General features: G+C 48.3%; 1 protein-coding gene across 1 annotated transcript; it reads right to left on the reverse strand.

The window, feature by feature from the left end:
• Positions 1–1,607: 1,607 nt before the first annotated feature.
• CENPV (centromere protein V) lies at positions 1,608–12,740 on the reverse strand. The gene is made up of 5 exons (XM_079904985.1): positions 12,327–12,740; positions 10,199–10,297; positions 8,928–8,997; positions 3,702–3,816; positions 1,608–2,712 (listed from the first exon to the last, which is right to left on the reverse strand). The coding sequence occupies exons 1-5, from the start codon at positions 12,695–12,697 to the stop codon at positions 2,588–2,590; spliced, it is 780 nt and encodes a 259-aa protein (XP_079761111.1). The 5' UTR covers positions 12,698–12,740; the 3' UTR covers positions 1,608–2,587.
• Positions 12,741–20,087: the final 7,347 nt, after the last annotated feature.

The following is a 20,087-nucleotide window of genomic DNA, read 5'->3' on the forward strand; positions in this document are numbered from 1 at the left end:
CTGACAAGTACAGGTTTCTGGTAACTGACTATACTGCTGAACTGAATGAATAAGCATTTTCAGAACTAATGGAAAACTGATGAATTCATAAAAGTGTTAACAAAAGATCAAGATGAAAAAAGAATTAATTACATGGGACTGAGTGAACTGATGAGGATGACTATAATTTTTGTGACTTTCTGTTTGAATAAAAAAAAAAAAATCCCACAAGGACTCAGAGGCAAAAAATATACAAATCAATTTTCACTGCAAAGTAAAGGAGCTGTTACAGTGGAGGATGCCTGGACTGAATGTCAATATTATGACGTAGTGTGAGTGTGTTTTGTGTTTGGTAATTGCAATCATTATTGCTGTTGCTGTGGTCACCCATTTACAATGCTTGGTGTCAGTTTATCTCTTGTAAAAATAAAATACAGTGTGTGTGTGTGAAGAAAAAAAAGAGTCATGCCACAATGTTCATTGCAGCACTATTTACAATAGCCAGGACATGGAAGCAACCTAAGTGTCCATCGACAGATGAATGGATAAAGAAGATGTGGCACATATATACAATGGAATATTACTCAGCCATAAAAAGAAACGAAATTGAGTTATTTGTAGTGAGGTGGATGGACCTAGAGTCTGTCATACAGAGTGAAGTAAGTCAGAAAGAGAAAAACAAATACCGTATGCTAACACACATATATGGAATCTAAAAAACAAGCAAAAAAAAGGTCATGAAGAACCTAAGGGCAAGACGGGAATAAAGATGCAGACCTACTAGGGAATGGACTTGAGGATATGGGGAGGGGGAAGGGTATTCTGGGACAAAGTGAGAGAGAGGCATGGACATATATACACTACCAGACGTAAAATAGCTAGTGGGAAGTAGCCGCATAGCACAGGGAGATCTGCTTGGTGCTTTGTGACCACCTAGAGAGGTGGGATAGGGAGGGTGGGAGGGAGGGAGACGCAAGAGGGAAGAGATATGGGGATATATGTATATGTATAGCTGATTCACTTTGTTATAAAGCAGAACCTAACACTGCATTGTAAAGCAATTATACTCCAATAAAGATGTTAAAAAAAAAAGAGAGAAAAGGCAGTTCACAAAAAAAAAAAAAAAAGAGTCCACCTGCCAAAGCAGGGACACGGGTTGGAGCCCTGGTCCAGGAAGATCCCACATGCCGCGGAGCATCTAAGCCCGTGCGCCACACTACTGAGCCTGTGCTCTAGAGCCTGTGCTCCACAACAGGAGAGGACACCACAGTGAGGCCCGCGCACCACAACGAAGAGTAGCCCCTGCTCGCTGCAACTAGAGAAAGCCCGCGCACAGCAACAAAGACCCAACGCAGCCAAAAGTAAATAAATAGATAAATTTTAAAAATAAAATAGTATTAAAGAGACACAAAACTATGTGTTTTATATGTCGTTGCAAGAGGGAAGGCAGGTCAGAGGGGACATTCACTGCACCAGGATATACTCATTTCACCCATACAACTTTTTACCAGCTCCTTCCAACTGGCTGTCAGCTGACATGGTGACCACACGGAAATCCAGTGTGTATTTCCTCCCCCCACCCCTTTTTCTGGTCTATCCTATGTCCCAGATCATTTCATGATTCACTTTCCTAAAGCAAAGAGCAATTATTTATTAGGCGTTTGCCTTTATGTATATACCCAGCACTTCATAATGGAAGAATGCTTTAGGAAGGCATCTTGTAATAAAAAGCACTGATTATAACAGGAAGTGACATGAGACACAGAGGGTGGGGACAGGGAACCAGTCAAAAGGCTTCCCAACGCCTGTAAGGTAAAGATCCAGGACTGTCCGCAGTTGGCTTCGACGTATTTTTCTGACCCACTGCTTCTTCCCACCACAAGCCTCCAGAGTGACCTGGCTTTACCCTGTGCCCGGACCTCTGTCCACAGCTACTTCTCCCTCCTCTCTTCCCAAATCTTGCTTCCTTTAAAAATACAGGCTCAAAGGGGTTATTTATGGGTAGAGGGGCTCAGATTTGGAAAATGAAGAGCTGTGGAAATCGGTGACACAAAAACATAAACGTAATCAACACTGCTGAGCTGTGTGCTAAAGATGGTGAAGATGGTCAAGTTTATGTTATGTGTATTTTACCACAACTGGGACAAAAAAGAAAAAGAAATCAGAAGCAGATTTACCTCTCAAAAAAAAAAAAAGGCTCCAATCACACTCCCCGCAGGTCTCCCACGACCAGCCTTTCATTCTCTTCCCAGCTCGGTGACCCGTGACGCGTTTCTAACAGCCCCTAAGTTTGCCTCCTGACCCCTCCCTCCCGACGTGGCTGCAGGCGCCAGAACAGTGCTCAGTAAACACCTGCCGCTCGGTGACTGGCCTCAGCGGCAAAATCAACGTACAGAGAAAATGACAAACCGCAGTAACTGCTTTAATGTTAAAAATATTTATTTTTCTAAAAGATCACACAAAAGTCGGGAAGAGATAGAAGGGTGTCAGCTAGCCTATGTCAAAATCTGAGCCGAGGGAGGACAAGAGCTGCCTGAAGACACTGGTGCCAGAGCTGACTGCAGAGATGGGGGCGGCCACGGGCCCTCCTGCGGGAGGGTGCAGGGGCTCACTCCTTAGACATGCTCTTGATGGTCTTGTGCTCCTTCATGGCCTTCTCCCAGTCGCTGCCGTTGAACTCCTCGACCACCACGCTGCGCACGGTGCCCTCGTCCAGGCAGTGGGGGGCGATCCCTACAGGGAAGCCAGGGGGGCGTGAGACCCGGCAGCAGGCTGGCTCTCAGACCAACCCAGCCCGCAGGTGTCGCAGGAAGTGGGCTCTCCGAGGGGCCCTGCGCCCCTGCTGCTGGCCCACTCCCCCCATCTCTGAGATGGGGGCCAGGGACTCGCGGCTGGACCTCACTCAGTACCAAGCTGGGAGGACAAAGGCGGGGGAGGCCTCGAGCCCAGAGCCACCTCCGCCTGGCAGCCTGGAGGTTTCACAGGCCTGGTCCAGGGCTCAGAGGGGCAGCTTTCTGAGCAATAAACACCTCCCCATCCGTACAGGAAGGTCAGCAGGAAAGACTCTCCGTGTGACAGATGAAGAGGAAACGGGAGCTGCTACGGGGAGAACGGGGCGGGGGGGGGGGGGAGGCAGGGTGACGTCACACGCTCCGCCCCCCCCCCCCCCCCCCCCAGGCTCGAGGCTGTCGCAGCTGCCCCACTGCAGCTCTGGAGGCTGCGTCTCTGCGGGGCCGGGATTCCAGGAGCATCCTCCACGGCTACGTCCCACCCGATTCGCACGGCAGCTGGTGTCATTCTCGACCACTGTCTAAGGTGGGACGCTCTGCCCTCAGATCTAAGTAGGACCCGAAGACGGGCTTGGGGTTTCTGTGCTTGTGTTTGAACAAACCCAATTTTTTTTACTGGCATCATCCCTGCCCCTCACTCTTGCCTCCCTCACTCCCTCCCCCGCCCCCAGGCCCCCGGCCTCTCTCTACCCTCCACCGTCAGCCCCAGCAAAGTCCAGCTCCCTCGGCGGCAGGAAATGCGGGTCAGGATCCGGATGGTCTCAGAAGGGCCAGGGCCAGGAGAGAGCTCTGCTGGTGAGCCCCGTTCCTCACACACGTGTGAGGGGCCTGGCCAGGCAGGAGGCAGCCTGTGACACCAGAGCGCCCTCCCCAAGCTTCCCATCCGCGTGGCCGCAGGGCGTCGGTGCCCCGAGCTTGGCCCCCTTCACTCACCGAAGCCTCCAGGGTTGGAGCGGGGAGAATAAAAGCTCTGGACGCCGCACCTCTTACAGAAGGTGTGCTGCGCCTTGTGGGTGTTGAAGGTGTATGTGGTGATGTTCTCGGCTCCCTGAGGGACACAGACAAGGAGCTTCAGTTGTTGTTTACAAAGACAAATCGTCTAAAAGGCTCAATGGGGAAACCCAACTCGCCAGGCTCCCGGGGTCACGTCCAACCTGAGGTCGGGGCCCCATCTGCACGGCCCAGAGACCCGTCAGCCTGGAGTGTGACAGCTCAGGGCTTCTCCCTAGTCAGCTGCACACAGAACACCCCGGCCTCGAGCTTGCCCTGCATCCCCGGCCTAAACCGGGGAGGGGGGGGGTCAGCCGAGGGACTGGGTCCCCGTGTCCCCAAACTCAAGGTCCTAAGAACACACTCACTGGACTCAAATTCATCTACAAAGGACCAAGTAGGAAAGAACATCTGCCAGACGTCACAGGCTAATTTCCTTAATGGAGAACACAAACGGGAAACTGGGCAGAGGATGCGAACAGACAGTTCAGAGGAATGGGGAAAACAAATCTCTCTTTAGCTGTGAAATATCCACACTCACAAACTGCAACGAGGTAGTTTTCACTCGGGGCAAAAATTAAAAAGTGAGCTATAATACCAAAAAAACAAACAACCCAATCCAAAAATGGGCAGAAAAACAGACATTTCTCCAAAGAAGACATACAGATGGCCAACAAACACATGAAAAGATGCTCAACATCACTAATCATTAGAGAAATGCAAATCAAAACTACAGTGAGGTATCACCTCACACCGGTCAGAATGGCCATCATCAGAAAATCTACAAACAACAAATGCTGGAGAGGGTGTGGAGAAAAGGGAACCCTCTTGCACTGTTGGTGGGAATGTAAATTGATACAGCCGCTATGGAGAACAGTCTGGAGGTTCCTTAAAAGACTAAAAATAGAACTACCGTACGACCCAGCAATCCCACTACTGGGCATATACCCTGAGAAAACCATAATTCAAAAAGAGTCACGTACCACAATGTTCACTGCAGCTCTATTTACAATAGCCAGGACATGGAAGCAACCTAAACGCCCATCGACAGACGAATGGATAAAGAAGACATGGCACATATATATGATGGAATATTACTCAGCCACAAAAAGAAACAAAATTGAGTTATTTGTAGTGAAGTGTATGGACCTAGAGTCTGTCATACAGAGTGAAGTCAGAAAGAGAAAAACAAATACCGTATGCTAACACATATATGGAATCTAAAAAAAAAAAAAAGGTTCTGATGAACCTAGGGGCAGGACAGGAATAAAGACGCAGACGTAGAGAGTGGACTTGAGGACACGGGGAGGGGGAAGGGTAACCTGGGACGAAGTGAGAGAGTGGCATGGACATATATACACTACCAGATATAAAATAGATAGCTAGTGGGAAGCAGCCGCATAGCACAGGGAGACCAGGTCGGTGCTTTGTGACCCCCTAGAGGGGTGTGACAGGGAGGGTGGGAGGGCGGGAGACACAAGAGGGAGGGGATATGGGGATATACGTATGCATAGAGCTGATTCATTTTGTTATACAGCAGAAACTAACAGAACATTGTAAAGCAATTATACTCCAATAAAGATGTTAAAAAAAAAACACCTTAATAGAAGCCTAAGGTATACGCGTATTATAGGTAATTGAAAGTTATAGTTAATTTGAGGGCTAAGACAATTTTTACGTCCAAAAAAACAAAACAGTGAGCTAATGATATTGCATGTGTAGAGAAACACTCACTCGGATATGAGTCACAGGAATGTAAACCCATAAATTTGGTAACATCTACTAAAATTTTAAAATGCACATATCGTTTAACACAGCAATTCCCCTTCTAGAAATGTATCCTGCAATTAAAATTCCGTATTTTATCCAATGAGATGTATGTAGATGTTAACGCAGCATTTGTAAAAGCTGAACGTTAGAAACTCTGAAACTGTCGATCAACAGAAGACTGGTTAGAGCAATCACGGACGGGCATAAAAATGGAACCTCAGCAACTTTTGGAAAAAATAAGGCAGTTCTACTTACAAATACTACTAGGGAACAATCTCCAAGGTTACAAAGTTAGGTGCAAAGGCAAGGTTTAAAACAATTTGTGTAGCATACTAACATTCCTATTTTTAAAAAGCATACATACATCCTGGCATGTGCTTTTAAAGAAATAACCAAGAAAGCAGCAGCTTCTCTCCAGGGAGACACTGGGGGGCTGAAGGGTCAGAGCTTTTTACGGGTCTTCCCCGGCCACCACGGGAGACAGGCCCTCAGAGCTGCATTGAAAGACTGTTCCCAGGGGGGCCTCTTCTCACCCCACAGGGAGGCCGCAAAGAACAGCCAAGGGGTCCCAAACCTTGCAGAGTTATCTGGGCGTACGGTTTCCCCCAGGAAACCCTCGGGAGGCCTGAGAAGCTGGCTCACAGCCTCCTGGACCTCATTCAGCATGAGGGCCCACCGGTGACACGCAGACCCCGTCCCATAGTGTCCACACGTCCACCTGCCTGACCCCCACCCTGCTGGCCGCTACAGCGCATGGTCCATCGTCATGACGCTGCTATACACTCACCCTCCCTGCTCGCTTCCGTCTTCCTGCCCAATGAGAAATCACCAGTGTCCCCCACGTGGCAAGTCTAACGGTTACTTCTCCTGACCCCCGGACTCTTGCCCCTCTGAACCTGCCCCGCCCTGCAGGCTCTTCCTCCCTCCCCACCGGCCACCCTTCTCAGGCCCCTCCGCTCCGCTCCCTGTACGTGCTGGGTCCTGGGCCCCCAAGTGTTGGACTGCACCGTCTGCCCAGCTGCCCTCACCCCACGACTCCAGACACACACGTGTGCGGCTGCCCACCGCCTGGCTCCGCCTCTGTCAGCGCTCACAACGCTTCACCTCAACCTTCTCAAGAATCGGATGTGAGTCCAGCACCTTCCGCGCTGGCTTCTCCCCCAGGACCTGGCATCTCCAGGCGATCGGCTGCTCGGAGGCCCAACCTCCTTCTCCGCTCTTCACACCCCGTCCTTCCTCTCGAGCAGCGGCTCTCAGCGCGTGGTCCCAGGACCAGCCGCGTCACCGTCACCTGAGAACTTGCGAGAAACGTCCATCTTGTGCCCACCCCGCCCCCCAAGACCTGCACAGTCAGGAGGGGGCCCAGCGATTTGTCTAACGAGCCCTCCGGTGGCCGTGCACAACCTGGACTCCGAGAACCACCTGTTCCAAAACACATCTCCATTTACCACTGTCTGCCCGTCCCCACGGCTGCCACCCTCTCCCGGCCGCCCCCCCCCCCCCGCCCCCATACTCACCTCCTCACCATCCTCTCTGCACGCCACGGCCACCGCGCTTTTCAAACACTGAAGCACATGTCGTTCCCGCCCCGCTTAAAACCCTCCGCAGGCTTCACTCTCCAGAGGACAAAACCTGTCTCCTCATCCACTCCGGCCTCTCTCCAGCCCCAGCTCGGTCCACTGGTTCACCTCCACCCTGCGGCCACGAGGGCCACCGTGCAGCTCCTCGGACACGCCAAGCGCCCCCCGGCGCCGTGCCCGCCCCGTGCCCAGGACCCCCGTGCCTCGGCATCGAAGCGCCAGAGGGGCCTGCCCTAGCCGCCGAGACTCGCCACCGGCCAGCCTCCGTCACGCTGCCCCGCTCCGACCCTCCACTGGGCACTTCCGGGCCTCGTCCCGTTCCTCTGTCTCCCCCATGAGGCGTGAGGTCCCAGGGGACAAGGGCCCTGTCTGCCACGACAGCTGCGGGGTTTCAGTGGCACGCAGCCTGGCACACAGCAGCTGCCCCATAAACACTGCTGAATCAAGGAAGGAGGTTTGTACTTAAAGAACAAACGGAAAACTGCTCTCTCCTTCACCAGGCCGGGCGGAAGAAGAGAGCGGGTGCTCCAGACGCCAGGGCGGCCGGAGAAGCAGGCCCAGGGGGGGTGGGATGGCGGGGGCGCTGCCAACTCCGAGGCCGCGAGACGCCGGCCGCCCGCGTGCCTTCGGGAGCCGCCTGTCTTGGGGGGCTGGGGCTACAGCCTCCAGCTGGCACCCGAGGGGGGCTCGTGGGAAAGGCGAGGGCAGGTCTGCTGCCCACCGGGCGCTCCCACCCCGACCAGACACCCACCCCAGGATCGAGGGCAGACACAGGCAAGGAGCCACCCTGGCCTGAAGCGTCTGGAATTAAATCTCAGCTTTTCCTCCCAGACACTCACCGAGGGGCCACTGCATGCCGAGGCCCCAGGGCCAGGAGCGCAGACTCGACCAAAGGTGGTTCCGGGAAGCCCTCCCGACCCGACAGGCACTGCGCATGATGCCCAAGGCGAGGTGTCTGTCGGGCCCGGGCCGGGGCAATGGGAGCAGAGGACAGGCCAGAGCCCCGCCCCCCCACCCCCCAAGGGAGCAAAGCCTGCCGAAGCCTTTTTTAAACCGGAGATTTTACTTCCAGAAGAACTGATCCAAAGACATAATGTCTAAACTGTCAAAGATTTATACACAGGGAGGTTTACGACAGCACTGCACTCAAACTAGAAGTTCAAACGTAGAAGGTCGCTCGTGGTACATTCACGCAACGAAATATGCTACAGACACAGCAAGAAGTCTGTAAGTAAACTACGAAACAGTTGTAGGCGCGGGGAGGGGCCAGGGGCATGAGGGCCAGTGGAGGGGAGGCCTTTCACCGTGTATGTATCGACTCTGTACTTTGCAAATCTGGTACCAAGCACAGAAAACTCCCCCAAATACTAAAGTTAAAAATCTTTTCAATCATTTATTTTTCATCGGGAAATGATAGAAGTCAGTTATAAAGCAGATAAAAAGGTAAAATTCTACCTTGATAAAAGCACACATGATTTATTTAGATGTATTCATCCATGTCCAAAATAACATGCAAGGATATTCAGCAGAACACAACCAGTGGTTACCTTTGATTGACAGGATTTGGGTGATCTTATTTATTTTTGATTCTCTGTGTTTGTACATGTTTCCACTGTAATATCAAATATATATCCAAAAATACTGGGTTGGCCAAAAAGTTCGTTTGGGTTTTTCCATAACATCTCACAGAAAAGCTCAAACAAACTTTTTGGCCAACCCAATATAAAGGGGGGAATGACAGCTGGGTGACAGGGGAAAGCATACGGCCCGGGAGGCCCCCTGCGCCTGGCACCCTGTAAGCCCCACTCACGACACTCACCTTGAGGAGCTTGAAGCGAGAGGCGGGAACAATGAAGTGTCTATTCTGCTTCTTCTTGCAAATACTGCAGCTACAGAAAGACAAGAGCAGACCTCGGACTGTGAACGACCACCTGCACCCTCTGAGTTCCCCCCGGGGCCCAACCTGCCCCGTCCCAGGAGCCAGCTGACCCTTGAGGTAAAGCCCCTTGCAGCACCATCCCAGGAAGGGCAGCTGGGGCAGGAGGGCCAGCGGCCTGGGGCCTCTGCTCTGTGTGTGCAGGAGGGCCCACGGGTCCCACAGCCAGCAGTGCAGGCCACGCACCCCTCATGAAACCAGGACCCAGAGAACCACGCTCCTGCCGCCCACCCTTGGTTTACTACGGTGAAGGGAACTGCTGGATTCTGGAGACAGTAGAAAACAAGCAGCAGGCAGAGCTACGACCTTCTGCCCCTGGGGTATCCTCACCAGAAACGGATAAGGAAGCTTAGGTTTCCCTCTGTCCTCATCTGCACATCACAGAAAGCCCAGCTCCACGTCAAACAGGTCCTCAGAATCACATCCTCAGAATTAAATATAAGTCCCCCCCCGTTTTAGTCCACCTTTTAAAAAACTCTAATTTCGTATAAAATCCTCTACAACTTATTCCAGGGGCTGCTTCTTCAATCTGGACCGCACTGTTTAGCAGCAGGGACAGCTCCCCGTGGGAGGAATTCCACGGTATTTATTTATTTATTCTTCACATGTAATTCAGGCACCACAGCACCAAGGGGCAAAAGGACTGGATACTGTTGCATAATCAGTTACACACCAACTACGGGTCAGACAGAAGTCAGAGCCTGGAGACCCTGTTCTATCACAAGGCCTGGGAGGTGCTGACAGCAGGCGCTCCACCGATCCTGGCAGCACTGCCTGCCTCACCTGGAGCAACGGGGCCAGGTGGCCTGGGGCATGGCAAGCTTCCAGGTGCGTACGCCCTGACCTCACCTCACCTCACCCAACTCCCGAAGACTCTGCTCAAGGCCTTTCATTCAGTGCCCAACCGCAAGGTCTCTGGGGAAGCACTCCCACCGCCAGCCCCCAGCCCCCAGCCCCTGCACCGGAGCACTCTGCTGGGCACAAGTCGAGGGCCCTGCTCCACATCCCCTGGGGCTGTCCTGCAAGACTGAGCTGTGTCACACACAGCAGGCTGTTATTTTTAGCCTCCCCCAGTCTTTAAAACCTTTTTCATTAATGAAAACATCTAACACAACTTCTAATGTCTAAGCAACTTGGGAAGAGAAAACACTCACTTGCAGTCAAAGATGTGCAGGTCTGCTGAGGCCCAGACTTCAAAGCGAACCGCCCCACAGTGGCAGCCTCCTGTGTGTTTCACCAGGCCCTGGTATTCACTGAAGGGAACACAAATCAGGAAGATGAGGGTTTCTGAATAGTCAGGCCATGGTTGAAAGAAAGAAGCAAGATGGGAGAGAAGTCTTTACGGGACAACCAGATGCGTTCCTGCTTCTGAGGAGGCACTGTCAGTTTTATAAAAGGATTCAGTACCTTCTTTGTATGTGAGCTCTTTTTTCCACTTCTATTTTGTTAAATTGTAAAATAAAGCATTCCAAAGCATGGAAAAAAGAGAACTGGGTGGAGGATCCTAATCCAGCCACCCGAACGTTTTTATTTACATGGCAAATACTTACTAAGATTTTTTACAAGCGAGGCACTGGGGAGAAGGCTGTAAACAAGATACAGCAGATGGGGTCCTGGCCACAGGGACCTGGAGCAGCCATCAAACAAATTAACTGACTATTTACATGACTTGTGATAAAGGCGTACAGGCCGCCATGAAAAAGAAAGGAGACCTGAGGAGTCCGGAGAAAGTTAACAAAAGGCTCCTGTAATTCTGCTGTATTCTCCGGTATTTTGCATATACGTGGTTTTTTACAGAGCTACCCGTACACATTACGTACAACTTGAATCTTTTTAAAACTTATAAGTCAGGCCCTTCGTTGAACATTAAGATTTGATAAATATCATCCAACTGCTTTCCAAAAGGGCTGAACACTCTTATCAGTAATGATTGAGAAAACATTTCACTGAATCTTCTCAAGCAATAATTACAGGAAAAATAGCTCGCTGCAGTCTTATTTTGCATTTATTTGGTGACCAAGACTGAATGCTTTCTCACGTTTCTGTACAAGTTGACTCCGTTAATTTGATGTATTTTTTTCTGCAGACACAAATAATGCTTATGGTAAAAAACGCAAACATTACAACATTTGATAATGTAAAAAATGAAAGTCTCATAAGTCCTAACACCCAGAGGGATCCACAGTTAACTGTTTGCTCTATGTTCCTGAGATTATTTTCCGTACAATAACGTTTTAACAATAACATCGATTATTGTTTAATATATTTTTAATTTACTGAGTTTTGGTTTTTTAACAAATGTATGTGACTTGTGCCAATCTGATAAGTTAAAAAAAATCTCACCCTTTCACGTCAACATTTTAAAATCTTTTTCTTGGCCATTTATCAGCTTGTTTTAAAGTATAAATTCAAACTTTCGTTCTACGTTTCTGACATCTTTATATTCCCCACACTGAGCAGTAGCTGGCACACCTTAGCTCAAAAACACTGAATGATGATGTATACTGAAAAATATTCAGCCTATAGTCCAAGATGATGAACCAAAAAGTGAAGCACACGGAAAACCCAATATTCCATCTCTGAGAAGACTCGTCCTAATGAAGAGAATTTCTTACAGAACAAGGACAAAGGAACATTTTTGCTCAAGAAAAGGAGTAATCCTCAGGTTGCTATGCAATTGTTAGGTTGCTTTGTTTTCTCTTGGGTTTTCTAGCATAAGACGACGGATTCTGAGATATTTAGGGCGCTAAACTACTTCTCGGTAGCACAACTGTGCTACGGGGCAGGGGCCCCATCTGGAGACGACGAGGCGCCCCCCAGGGCTAACAGCTCACTGCGAGCTCCACGGACCCTCCGAAGTCCTCCTCCGGCCGCCGGGGAGCCGGGGGTCCTCGCCCCGCGTCGGCAAACCCGGGGGACGCGGAGCTCCGGCCCTCGGGCCCCCGCGGCGGTTCCGAACCCGAGCGGCCCGCGCGCTCCTCCCCGCCGCCCGGCTCCGCGCAGGGCGCGCGCAGTAACAGGGGCCACCGGCCTCCCGGGCGGCTCCGAACTGTCCCAGCGCCTCTCACCCCGGCCCTGCCCCCTCCCCCAGCCACTCTCCAAACACACGTGCGCAAACACAAAAGCAGCTCGGGGACCGGAGAGCCGGGCCGACCCTCTTCGCGGGAAGGCCGCCGCCTTCGCGCGCGGCGCTGGCCGAGCGGGGAGGCCTTTGTCCGGCCGGTGCGCGGCTCGGGCGCCGCGGGGACGTTACAGGCGCCAGCCCGGCCGCGCCGCACTCACTAGGTGTCCAGCAGCAGCTTGGCGGCGCCCTCGAAGCTGAGCCTCTGCCGCTTCTGGAACGTCTCCCAGCGCTCCCGCTGCTCGCCCAGGTCCAGCTCGGACGCCGAGGGCGCCGCGGGCGGAGGCGGGGGCAGCGGCGGCTCCGGCGGCGGCTCTCCGGCGCCCGCCTCCTGCGCCCGAGGCGACGACTGCGGCCGCCGCTTGGCCGACGGCTGCCTCGCCGCCGCCCGGCTCCCGCCCCCGGCCTGGCCCGCGGGCCTCCGTGCGCGGTCGGCGCCGGGGGCCGAGGCGGCGGCCGCGGGGGCCCTGGAGGCCCCGGACCGCTTCTGCCCGCGTGGCTTGGCCGCCGCGCCGCTCCTCGCCCGCCGCATGGCTCCCGCACCCTTGGTGCGCAGGCCTCTTCGCCGCGCGTTCCCGCTCCGCCGCGCGCCCGCTGGGCCCCGCGCGCGCCCGCCGCCCGCGCGCCCGCTGCCCCGTCTGCGCAGGGGGCGCTGCGCCCGCCTGCCCCGCCCGGCCCCGGCCCCCTCCCCGACCCGCTCCTGGCCACAGCTCAGCGCACCCACCCCGCCCGCCCGCCGCGGGGCCCACACCTGCGTCGCTCTAGCCCGCAGGCCCTGCGGAACCGCGCCTCTGGCCTCGGCTCCCGACTCGCGGAGCCTGTTTGCACCTGCCGAGGCGCCTCCGGGGCCCTTGAACCCCGAGGGCTTCTTCCTGCCTTCCTGGGTCACCCTGAATTCACAGCCACATCCCAGCAGGGGCCCCGGGGCAACTTCATCTCCAGGATGAGGACAGCACCTTACTGGCAGGAGCCATCGCGTGCCTGAATGAGCTAATCAATGTGGGTAAATGGCCAAGCACCTGCAACTGCAGGACAGGTAGCAGCTGAAATCAGAGTTCTTAAACTTGGGCTTCCCTGCCAGATTATAAAACAGCGTCTTCAGGATCTCGATGGTCAACGGATTTTTTTCAATTTAATAAATGAACTCCGCACCAAATCCAATTATTATGGTTTTGTTGAACACAGCACCAAAGTTTAAACACAAAATCACGAGAACCACTGATGGAACCCAAGGCTTTTGCAAACCTATTTTGTTGCTCTATTTTATTCATATCTTAAAAGAAATAACATTTTCATTTACTCATTTTTCTTTTTTGTGTTCTACTTCCTTAATATCAACTTTCCTCTTTGTTAATTCTGTTTTATCATTAGTTTGATAGTTTATTGAATTAAATACATAGTTCCTTTATTTTTAGTATTTTTGTTAATAAAATATTAATGACTATAAATTTTCCTGAGTATAGCTTTAGCTGTATGCATTAGGGTTCCATTGGAGGTGTAGTTTACATACAGCAAAAGGCACATAGCTTTTTTTGTCTTCTACTGTTTTATTGAATACTTTTAAAAATTGAGATGGGAAATTCCCTGGCGGTCCAGTGATTAGGGCTCCCCGCTTTCACTGCGGAGGGTGCGGGTTAAATCCCCTGTCGGGGAATTAAGAAGCCGAAAGCCACGTGGCCTGCCAAAAACAAAATTCATTTAAAAAAAAAGTGAGACGAAATAGATATAAAATTAAACATTTTAAGGTGTACAGTTCAGCAGTACTTGCTGCATTCACAATGCTATACGGTCACCACCTCTACCTAGTTTCAAACTCTTCTACTGTTTTTAATATTATATTTATGCCTCATTGGTAAATAGAAAATTCAATGAGTTAAACGTTGTGTAGATTTCCCTCAGCAGATAACTGACATTTTACTAAATGATTTTTTTTTTTTTTTTAAACAAGAGTAGCTAAAAGATACTCCATCTGTTTCACCTTTTTCTTCTGCTGCCACCTTTGGGTTGGTTTATGACTCCACTCGGGGTAAATTTCAAATAAATCTGATTTAACTTTTTAGTAAGTTTGTTTGAAAACTTTTTTACAGTAGGTATTAGATAGAAGAAAGGAAGATGAAGTAGTTGACATGGCTAAAGTGCCATTTTGTGAGGTTTTTTTAGTTTTTTACTTTTAGTTTTTTTTTGAAGTATAGTTGATTTACAATGTTAGTTTCTGGTGTACAGCAGAGTGATTCAGTTATACATATATATATTCTTTTTCATATTCTTTTCCATTATGGTTATCACAGGGTATTGAATACAGTTCTCTGTGCTCTACAGTAGGACCTTGTTATTTAACCATCCTATACATAGTAGTTTGCATCTGCTAATCCCAAACGCCCAATCCAACACTGCCTGCCCCCCTCCCCCTTGGCAACCACAGGTCTGCTCTCTCTGTCTGTGCATCTGTCTCTGTTTCATAAATAAGTTCATTTATGTCATATTTTAGATTCCACATATAAGTGATATCATATGGTATTTGTCTTTCTCTTTCTGACTTAATTCACTTAGTATGATAATCTCTAGGTCCATCCATGTTGCTGCAAATGGCATTATTTCATTCTTTTATGGCTGAGTAGTATTCCATTGTATATATATATGCACCACATTCATTCATCTGTATTCATTCATCTGTTGATGGACATTTTAGGTTGTTTCCATGTCTTGGCTATTGTGAATAGTGCTATGAACAGAGGGGGTGCAAGTAGCTTTTTGAATTATAGTTTTGTCCAGATATATGCCCAGGAGTGGGATTGCTGGATCACATGGCATCTCTACTTTTAGTTTTTTGAGGAACCTCCATACTGTTTTCCACAGTGGCTGCACCAACTTACATTCCCACCAAAAGGAGGGTTCCCTTTTCCCACACCCTCTCCAGCATTTGTTATTTTTAGACTTATTTTTAGACTTTTTAATGATGGCCATTCTTTTATTTTTTTTTTAAAGATAGATTTTATTTATTTATTTTTGGCTGCGTTGGGTCTTCGTTGCTGCATGGGCTTTCTCTAACTGTGGCAAGCGGAGGCTACTCTTTGTTGCGGTGCATGGGCTTCTCGTTGCGGTGGCTTCTCTTCGGCGGAGCACGGGCTCTAGGCGCGCAGGCTTCAGTAGTTGTGGTGCATGGGCTCAGTAGTTGTGGCATGTGTGCTTAGTTGCTACACAGCATGTGGGATCTTCCTGGACCAGGGCTCGAACCCGTGTCCCCTGCATTGGCAAGCAGATTCTTAACCACTGCGCCACCAGGGAAGTCCCTGTATATCTTCTTTGTAAAATGCCTGTTGACAGGCACTAAATTGGCTTCTTTGATGTATAGGAGTTCTTTATGTCTGGATATGAGTTCTGGGCCAGACATATATTATCTAAAATATATTCTCTGAGTCGTGGCTTTCCTTTTCACTTTAATATCTTTGGATGAGTAGAAATTTTTTATTTGGGGTATTTTCTTCTGAGAAAATTCAACTTGTGAATTACTTATTTTATGGTTAGAGTTTTTCGTGTCAGGTTTAAAAAAATCTTTGTCTACCCCAAAGCTCACGATTTTCTCCTATCTTTTCTTCTAGAAGCTTTACAGTTTTAGCTTTTTTTTAAAAAAATATTTATTTATTTGGCTGCACAGGTCTTAGTTGCCACACGTGCGATCTTCATTGCCATGTACGGGATCTTCTTTTTTTTTTTTTAGTTGCGTTATGTGGACTCTTAGTTGCGGCATGTGGGATCTAGTTCCCTGACCAGAAATCAAACCTGGGCCCCCTGCATTGGGAGCACACAGTCTTAACCACTGGACCACCAGGGAAGTCCCCACAGTTTTAGCTTTCATACATAAGTGTATGATCCAACTCAAATTAATTTTGCATATAGTGTGAGGTAGACACCAGGTGGTGGTTGTTTTTTCCTCCATATTGAAATCCTGTGGCCTATGTCTCAATCCTCTATTCTGTTCTATTGAGCACAAAAAAAATCTGCTTGATACTCTACATTATCAGCCATATTCCTATGAAAATCCCTCAGTTCCTCCAATTTAATATTCCTAACTTCATTCCTTTAATTTTCATTCTTTCACTACTGCTCTTCTGAGAGCTAGACCAACTAATATTTTTCATATTATTCTAGTTACTCCTTGATTGAATCAAATCAACTTCATTCATTCCTAGAGTCAGACTGTTCCAAGAACATACCTTTTTAATCGCCTTCTTGGGTTTTGGGCGTGCAATAACTTTGTTTTCTCCACCTCAAGCCAACTTAATGGTATAATATCTTTAAAATAAAACTCTGGGGACTTCCCTGGTTGTCCAGTGGTTAAGATTCCACGCTCCCAATGCAAGGGGCGCAGGTTTGATCCTTGGTCGGGGAACTAAGATCCCACGTGCTGCACGGTGGAGCCAAAATAAAATAAAACCCTGGCACAGGGCTTCCCTGATGGCGCAGTGGTTGAGAGTCCGCCTGCCGATGCAGGGGACGCGGGTTCGTGTCCCGGTCCGGGAGGATCCCACGTGCCGCGGAGCGGCTGGGCCCGTGAGCCATGGCCGCTGAGCCTGCGCGTCCAGAGCCTGTGCTCCGCAACGGGAGAGGCCGCAGCGGTGAGAGGCCCGCGTAACGCTAAAAAAACAAACAAACAAACAAACAAACAAAAAAAAAACCCTGGCACAACATTGTAAATCAACTATACCTCAAAAAAAATTTTTTTTAAGCCTAATTCATGTTTTTCATTTTTACTTGTTATATCCATTTGTTTTATTTTTTAGACTCCACATATAAGTGATAATATACAGTATTTGTCTTTCTCTGTCTGACTTATTTCACTAAGCACAATACCCTCCAGGTCCATCCATGTGGTTGCAAATGACAAAATTCATTATTTTTTATGTAAGGAAACAGATTGCTGTCCGTGAAAAGAAGGCTGAAGTGGTAATTTAACTATGGCTGATCTTCAGGGACTTTTATATAAGGGATACTGACTAGTCATTATACATCTCCAGTAAAGAATGAACAAATAAAAACCAATTTTAACTGCAAAAACAAATTCATTATTTTTTGTGGCTGAATAGTATTCTATTTTATATATATCCCATCTTATTTACAGAGTTCTTTATAGTGTTCTGCTTATGTTTTCTTCGAGGAGTTTTATGGATTCCAATCTTACATTTAGGTCTTCAATCCATTTTGAGTTTATTGTTCTATATGCTGTGAGAAGATGTTCTAATGTCATTCTTTTACATGTAGCTGTCCAGTTTTCCCAGCATCACTTATTGAAGAGACTGTCTTTTCCCCACTGTATATTCTTGCCTTCTTTGTCATAGATTAATTGACCATAAGTACATGGATTTATGTCTGGGCGCTCATGTTTTTCATTTTTAAATTGGGCTAAACCTTGCACACACTGAAGTGTTTTCACACATACGCATACCTTTGTAACCACCACCCAGACCAAAACAGAGAACATTTCCAGCATCTCAGAAGGGTCCTTTGTCTCCCCTCCCAATCAGTGCACCCAAGGATTACCACTACTCTTGCTTTATCACCATGATTCTGAACTACATATAAATGCATTCATACAATATGTACCCTTGTGTATAACTTCTTTTACTCAATGTTATGTCTGTGAGTTTCATCCATGTTGTTGTATGAATCCATGATTTGTTCATTTTCATTGTTGTGCAGTATTCCAATATATGAATATACCACATTTTATTTATTCTTTCTACTGTTGAAGGACATTTAGAGTGTTTCCAGGTTGGGGCTATTATAATAAGGCTGCTATGATTTTTTTTAAACAACCATTTTATCTTTCTGATGATCTCATGGGACAAGAATTCAGGAAGGACTTGGCTGGACAGTTCTTGCTTGGAGTCTCTTGCACAATTCACTGGGATGTCTGCTAAGGCCACAGTCACCTGAAGGCTCACCAGGCTGGATGTCAAAGATGGCTTCACTCACATGCTGCAACTGATGCTGGCTGATGGCTGGGAGATCAACTGAGCTGTCACCTGGAGCACTTACCCATAGCCTCAACATATGGCTTGGGCTTCCTTACAACATGGTGGCCTCAGAGAATTCAGATGTTTTTATATTTGGCAGCTCAGAGTTCCAAAGTGAGAGACCTAGTGTTCAGGGTGGAAATTTTACCAGGATTTTTTTGTGTGTGTGTATTTTTATACCAAAAAAAAAAAAAAGCCTGCTGGGATATTGGGCTGTAGTTCCACTGAATGTGTAGACAAACATGGAGAGAAATGACATCTTACAAATATTGTCTTCCACAAAACTGCAAAGCTGAAGTAATCAAAACAGCATGGTATTGGCACAAAAGCAGACATATGGATCAACAGAACAGAATAGAGAGCCCAGAAATAAACCCACACAGTCAATTAATCTTCGACAAAGGAGGCAAGAATATGGACTGGAAAAGAGTCTCTTCAACAAGCACTGTTGAGAAAGTTGGACAGCCGCATGTAAATCAATGATGTTAGAATGCACCCTCACACCACACACAAAAATAAACTCAAAATGGCTTAAAGACTTAAATATAAGACAAAACACCATAAAACTCCTAGAAGAAAGCATAGGCAAAACATTCTCTGACATAAATCATACCAATGTTTTCTCAGGTCAGTCTCCCAAGGTAATAGAAACAAAAGCAAAAATAAACAAACGGGACCTAATCAAACTTACAAGCAAAAGAAACCATAAACAAAACAAAAAGACAACCTACGGAATGGGAGAAAATATTTGCAAATGATGCGACTGACAAGGGCTTAATTTCCGAAATATACAAATAGCTCATACAACTCAACAACAACAAAAAAAACCAAACAACCTAATCAAAAAATGGGCAGAAGACCTAAATAGTCATTTCTCTAAAGAAGACATACAGATGGCTAAGAGGCACATGACAAGATGCTCAGCATCGCTAATTATTAGAGAAATGTAAATCAAAACTATAATGACGGGACTTCACTGGTGGTGCAGTGGTTAAGAATCCACCTGCCAATGCAGGGGACATGGGTTTGACCCCTGGTCCGGGAAGATCCCACATGCCGCAGAGCAACTAAGCCCATGCACCACAACTACTGAGCCTGAGCTCTAGAGCCTGCGAGCCACAACTACTGAGCCCGTATGCCACAACTACTGAAGCCCGAGCGCCTAGAGCCCGTGCTCCACGATAAGAGAAACCACCGCGCCCGTGTTCCGCAACAAGAGAAACCACCGCGCATCGCAACAAAGAGTAGCCCCCGCTCACCGCAACTAGAGAAAGCCTGCGCGCAGCAACGAAGACCCAACGTGGCCAAAAGATAAATAAATAAATTAATTATTTTAAAAACCCCACTACAATGAGGTATCACCTCACACTGTTCAGAATGGCCATCATTAAAAACTCTACAAATAACAAATGCTGGAGAGGGTGTGGAGAAAAGGGAACCCTCCTACACTGTTGGTGGGAATGTAAGTTGGTGTAGCCACTATGGAAAACAGTATGGAGGTTCTTCAAAAAACTAAAAATAGAGATGCCATGTGATCCAGCAATCCCACTCCTGGGCATATATCCAGACAAAACTATAATTCAAAAAGATACATGCACCACTATTTTCATAGCAGCACTATTCACAATAGCCAAGACATGGAAACAACCTAAATGTCCATTGACAGATGAATGGATAAGGAAGATGTGGTACGTATATATAATACTACTCGGCCATAAGAAAGAATGAAATAATGGATGGAAGTAGAGATTATCATACTAAGTGAAGTAAGTCAGACAGAGAAGACAAATATCATATGATATTGCTTATATATGGAATCTAAAATATGACACAAATGAACCTATCTACAAAACAGAAACAGACTCACAGACATAGAGAACAGACTTGTGGTCACAGGAGGGTTGCGGG

The sequence above is a fragment of the Stenella coeruleoalba genome (genome assembly GCF_951394435.1).
Source record: "Stenella coeruleoalba genome assembly, chromosome: 19".
In the NCBI taxonomy this organism is placed as follows: domain Eukaryota; kingdom Metazoa; phylum Chordata; class Mammalia; order Artiodactyla; family Delphinidae; genus Stenella; species Stenella coeruleoalba.